Source organism: Oratosquilla oratoria, chromosome 6 (assembly GCF_046742065.1).
Source record: "Oratosquilla oratoria isolate Oo_2021 chromosome 6, ASM4674206v1, whole genome shotgun sequence".
Classification (NCBI taxonomy): Eukaryota; Metazoa; Arthropoda; class Malacostraca; order Stomatopoda; family Squillidae; genus Oratosquilla; species Oratosquilla oratoria.
In genome coordinates this window covers 28291119-28297739 of record NC_134782.1, presented here as the reverse complement: position 1 = coordinate 28297739, position 6621 = coordinate 28291119, and the positions used below count along the sequence as shown (strand labels likewise).

Here is a 6621-nt window from a genome sequence, read left to right as displayed (position 1 = left end):
CGTCCAGACACAATATGTCACTAGCACCAAGACCCAGCAAGTGGTGTCCACCTATTACCACACCCAGCGCGTGCCTCAGTACGTCACACGTACGCAAGTGATCCCCCACCAGGTGGTGAGTACCCACTACAAAACCAACGTCGTTCCCACGACTATATACAGGGAACAGGTAGTCCCCACCTACGTCAATCTTCCGGCCAAAACCCAGTATATTACGACAACCAAAACAGTCACCGTGACACAGACTCTTCCTGGACAAGTCAATACCATTTACAGCACCAATGTCGTGTATCATACGAACTCCGTCACATCGACGGTCTACAACAAAAAGTACAACACCGTCTATGCAACACAGACTGCTAAAGGAGACTGCAAGACCGGCTATAATTACGACAGCCCTAAGATTCCTTTCCCCCTCGGTTAAGTAGCACTTTTTTAAAATATTAAATTATCTCGTGCTGACCACATTTCTTTCTTACAAAAAATCTGACTGTCACTCATTATCTTCGCAGTCCTTCATTTCAAGAAAAGTAACGGCATTTGCTGTGGCGTTAATACGATACAATTGAGCTATGCCTTGTGATATTCACTAGTGTAATAGCTATAGTGCCGTTGCTTTTGCTTGGAAACTGTGAAAAACTACGTCGTCTCTTTACAGGGCAAAATGTCACCTTATTCATTAACATTCTGAAGAAACCTAATGTTTAATCAATAAAATAATTTACTATGAAGAAATGTTGTATTATTTCATATGGTAATTATGAGAGGATTTTTTCTTTTCACATATAAAAGAAATTTCACATTTGAAATACATTATTCTATTTGTGTGAATAATTACTTTAATGAAGGACACTGATTATATTAATTTGTTTCCATAGTGAATATAATGGAAGGGACTAGAATGTTAAGTTTGAAAAAAAAAATGTAGGGTCATTATTCACTGGTCATATACATAAGATGTAATGAATGCACCTACACCATATGAAGTTGTGGGGAAGGATACTAGATAATAATTTTGTCACAGAGAATTCCATGAAGAGGTTGCCAAATTTTTATTCATGGAACTTTTCTTCAAATGCAAAATGTGAATCTACTACACATAATGTTCCTAAACCGATCACTGTGGAAGATGAACGTGGTAATTAATATCTAATAAATTAATCATCTGGTAAGCTGATAAATTATTCATTTGAACATGAGTAAGCAACAAAATCATCATAACTAACTAGGTTGAAAACAAAATTGATTTCAAGTGTGTTAAGGATATTAATTAGATCTACATTATTCTTAACAAGGCAATTAAAAATAGAACCTATAAGTGGGCTTAAAATGAACCACTTTGTTATTTCATAACTGGCAAAACCTATACAACATGCAATTGTCGAGGTTGCTCGTATATATTTTTAGCCAGGTTGTGTTTCTATTTCTAATGGATACGACAATACATACTATGGTGAGACGTATAAAGAATTAAACAACAGACTTAGGGAACACAGAATGGACATTAAGGATCACCGGGAAAGAAACTCTCTAGTGAACCACATCAACACAGAAGAACAATATCAATGTCAGATTGGGAAGGAGCTGTTATTTTAGTTAAGGGTCTACAGAAAACAACGGAAGATCATCGAGTCACTTTACATAGCCAAGTACAACATGACCAACAAAAGGACGTAGCAGGTGTTGGTTCTTTTAGTCATTTACGTAGAAAGATTGTAATAGACTAAATTCCTAATCTTGAGTTTCCCGGATCGAGGCTCTGCGACTTCTCACCTTCTTCTTCTCACCATACACCAGGTAGGGCCAGTGCCCTGTCAGTTGTGTTGCCTCACGAAACTTCTCCACCAGGTACGATCCTCGTAAAGTTCCTCTTCTTCCACACTCTCTATTGTTGATCCTCTCGCTTCAATTGCTTCCTTCACTCCATCTCTCCATCTCTTTCTGGGTCTTCCTACCGGCCTCTTCCCTCATGGATTCCATCGATAATATTTAGCAGGGTACCTTTCTTGACTCATCCTCATGATGTGTCTATACCATCTCAGTTTACTTTTTTCTGCAAATTCTAATATTGATTCGATGTCCAGTTCATCTCTGATATCCTCATTTCTTAAGCGACCTCTTCTTGTTACTCCCTTTATTAATCGCAACATTCTCATCTCTGCTGCCTGTATCTTGTTCTTTAATCTCATTGTTGGTGTCCAGGTCTCTGAGCCATGTGTTAATACTGGTCTTAGTATCGTTTTATATATGATGACTTTAACTTTTTAAGTCTTGCACCTGTTTCAATTGTATTCCATCTATTTCTATCTCAATATCATCTTATTCTCTCGCCACCATCAGTACTTTAGTTTTATTTGCATTTATTATCATTCTTGATTTTTTCAATTCTTCATTCCATGCATTCAGGGTATCCTGCAATTTTGTACGAGACTTTGTGATTATCGCAATATCATCTGCATATGCCAATGTAGTTACCTCTCCCCCAAGTCTCAACCTCTTCATGCTCTTGTTCATGAACAGCACAAATAGTAAAGGAGATATCACACCACCCTGCCTTACAGCCTCAGTTACTTCAAACCAGTTATCCTCTCTTAGCTGGGTCCTTACCGCACTGATATTATTTCTGTAAAGACTCTTTATAGCTCTAATTAATGAGGGTTCTATCATATATGTTGGGTCTTCTAAAGTATCCCATATTTCATTCCTTGGTAACTTGTCAAATGCTTTTTCTAGATCTACAAAAGCGATGTACACATGTTGGTCCCACTCCCAGTTCTTTTCTTTTATCATCTTCAGAGTGAATATTGCATCCGTTGTTCCTCTCTGGGGTCTAAATCCATATTGTCCTTCTTCCAGCTTATCCTCAACTATTATTCTTAATCTCTTCTCTAGTACTCTTTCATATATCCTCCCCACTTGTGACAGAAGTGATACTACTCTATAGTTCCTACATTCGGTGCGATCACCTTTCTTAAAAGATTTACAAGTAATTGCCTTCCCCCAATCAGCTGGCACTCTACCTTCATTCCAGGCAACGTTAAAAACTCTGGTTAGCCACTTAACTATATCTTCATTTCCCTTCAGTAGTTCGACCGGTATACTATCACTTCGAGGGCTTTTACCGCTTTTCATAGCTTTAATAGCATCTTTAATTCTATTTGTTGTTATTATACTATTTTGTTCTGTTCTCTGAATAACTTCTTCATCTGTTGGTCTCTCCACTTCTGCTGGATTTAGAAGCTCTGGGAAGTATTCCTTCCATCTCTCGTCCACTTCGCCTTCCTCTGAATTTAATTGTTTGAAAGACATCACTGCATCTAATCATTTGTTCTATAATACTTACGACAGTAAAGTAAAAAATAAATAAATAAATAAATAAAAGATGGAAATTAAATCTCGCACTGATGTTGCCATACCTCCTGATGGAATTGAAAATAGGGTAAAATTTCAGAAGGACGTACTGGAAATACGATCGGCACCACTTCCTAGTCTACAGTTTATAGTATAATGCAATGTATAGGAGTGCACATGGAACGTGATCTTTTGGAGTGAAAAGGCAGTCATAGCCTCCTATAAACAGTTGTTGCCAAATGGCAGGCTTGTGTCATCACAATAATCTACCTAACAATCCCTGGCTCAGCAGATTACCGAGTGTCTCATTGCGCAGGTTCATCGGAGGACCAGTGAGTCTTTAGCCGGACCTCGCCAGGTACGGGTGATCTCCCGAATTGCTTTGTATCTTTGTCCGGTATGATGTGGTTTAATATTTTTTTTATAATGATTTCATGTAAAGTGACGCTACTGCCGCACTTGATGAAGACTCCATTGGAAGTCCTTCATGTTCTCTATATTTCTGGTTATTGAAACTAAATCAACAGGTTTCATACATTTTTCTATCAGCTCCAAGTACTCTTTCTTGTTGAGGGGAAATCTGTCAGCGTCCATCTGTTGTACTTGCTTTTAAACAACACAAAGGTCATCATCTATTATGACATTATTGTAGAGGGAGACGATGTAGAAACTCACTACTCGATTATCTACAAAATAGATTGCATTCAGTCTTCCCATAAGACCAGTGGATATTTTAAAGTGTGCCCCACGAAATCCCTTCAAAGATGTTGATATTGGCTCTGCTAGGTGTTCTACCAACCTATGCGGGGCACAAAACTTCATTCAGGTCGTCCTGGGCCCTCAGAAAGAACCTTGTGTCTTGTCATAAGAAATGTCGAAGAGGATCCACGTTGCAATGCCTCTGACATAGCAGCGCAAGCTGATGTCAGTCCCAGAACAGCTGCCAGGTATCTCCACAAGCTGGGTTACTATGACAGAGCTGCAACAAGGAAACCACTCTTTCGTCCAGCCAATATGAAGCGCAGAAAGGATTGGGCTGTTGAGATGGTGGAGAGACACGTGGCCATTTGGATCACTGTTATTTTCTCTGATGAGTCACGATTTGTATGGTTTTCTTACAGTGGAAGTGTGTGGGTCTAGAGACTCTGTAGACAAGAGTTTGACCTCAAAAGACTGAAGCGAACAGTAAAACATGGGGGCATTTCAATAATGATGTGGGGTGTAATTTGGAGTGATGGTCGATCAGAGCTTGTGGAGTGTCAAGGAAACATCAATTTAGGCAAATATGTTACTATATTAAAGGAAGGACTCATTCCAATATTCTACATTGGTAGAATGAGTAAAAATGTCTTCCTATTTATGGAAGATGGAGCTCCTTGTCACACTGGTCAAGCAACTCAAAATTGGTTGAGCCAAAATGGGATCAGGAAACTTCCATGGCCAGGTCAGTCCCTGGATATGAAACCTATTGAACACCTCTGGGGCATATTAGAGCGACAACTTCGCAAAATTAACAGGATGCCATCTTTAGAGCCCAAACTGTTAGTATCACTATGGGAAACATGGCAAGAAATCCCTCAAGATGATATTCGTGGACTAATCACTAGCACGCCTAGAAGGGTTATTGCATTGAAAAAAACAAAGGGGATGTGAACCAAGTATTGGTTATTCACACTGTGACCATTTATAAGCACTTAACTGTATTAATTACTTGTTTAGTAAATTAAATTATTTCTCTTGGTGTCTATGCAATTATTTCATGCCTGTATATATATATATATATATATATATATATTTATATATATATATACATGTGTGTGTGTGTGTGTGTGTGTGTGTGTGTGTGTGTGTGTGTGTGTGTGTGTGTGTGTGTGTGTGTGTGTGTGTGTGTGTGTGTGTGTGTGTGTGTGCGTGTGTGCGTGTGTGTGTGTGTGTGTGTGTGTGTGTGTGTGTGTGTGTGTGTGTGTGTGTGTGTGTGTGTGTGTTTGTGTGTGTGTGTGTGTGTGTGTGTGTGTGTATGTGTGTGTGTGTGTGTGTGTGTGTGTGTGTGTGTTTATGTGTGTCTGTGTGTGTGTGTGTGTGTGTGTGTGTGTGTGTGTGTGTGTGTGTGTGTGTGTGTGTGTGTGTGTGTGTGTGTGTGTGTGTGTGTGTGTTTGTGTGTGTGTGTGTGTGTAAATAACACCCGCCTTAGACCACTCCTATGAGTGCAATTGGCCGTATGGTGAAATGGGGGTTATATGGGGGAGCAGTTAGCACCCTTCCTAATCTCTGGAACCAGATAAGTTCTGAGTTCGTACGGTTTTATATCGTCGGTGGTCGAGTGGTCTAAGGCGGGTGTTATGGAACCCCTCTTGGGTCCAGAAGCAGAGGGTTCGAATCCTCTGCGCGACGGTCATGGAGATTGTCTGATTGATGTCGCTGTTTACTAGCGAATTTCTAATATAGTTACGATGGCGAGAAGCGTAAAAGGGATTCGTTCCAGTCCTTACCCCTCCCACGAGTGCGATTGGCCGTATTGTAAAATGGGTGTTATATTGGGGAGCAGTTAGCACCCTCCCTAATCTTTGGAACCAAATAGGTTCTGAGTTCATACGGTTTTATATCGTCGGGGGTCGAGTGGTCTAGGACGGGTGTTATGGAGCCTCTCTTGGGCCCAGAAGCAGCGGGTTCGAATCCTCTGCGCGACGGTCATGGAGATTGTCTGATATATATACATACATACATACATATATATATATATATATATATATATATATATATATATATATATATATATATACATATACATCACCCGTACCTGGTGAGGTCCGGTTAAAGACTCACTGGTCCTCCCATGAACCTGCGCAATGAGACACTCGGTAATCTGCTGAGCCAGCGATTGTTAAGTAGATTACTGTGATGACACAAGCCTGCCATTTGGCAACAACTGTATATAGGAGGCTATGACTACCTTTTTACCCCGAAAAATCACGTTCCAGGTGTACTCTTATACTATAAACTGTAGACTAGAAAGTGGTGCCGATCGTACTTCCTGCACGTCCTCCTGAAATTTTACCCTACTCCCAATCCCATCAGAAGGTATGGCATCATTTGTGCGAGATTTTTTTTTTTTTTTTTTACTTTACTGTCGTAACTAATATAGAATAAATGATTAGATGCAGTGATGTCTTTCAGACAATTAAATTTAGCAGTCGCAGAGCCTCGATCGCGGGAACTCAAGATTAGGAATGTAGTCTGTTACAATCTTCCTACGTAAATGACTAAAAGAAC

The 6621-nt window shown here is 39.8% G+C and overlaps 1 protein-coding gene across 1 annotated transcript in view; it reads left to right on the top strand.

Moving 5' to 3' along the window:
* Positions 1-687, top strand: part of LOC143026146 (uncharacterized) — an 8094-nt gene extending 7407 nt beyond the window's left edge. Inside the window, exon 2 of the mRNA XM_076186152.1 lies at positions 1-687. This exon is cut by the window's left edge and continues 779 nt beyond it. Coding sequence (XP_076042267.1) covers positions 1-424 — 424 coding nt within the window. The 3' untranslated portion in view covers positions 425-687.
* Positions 688-6621: the final 5934 nt, after the last annotated feature.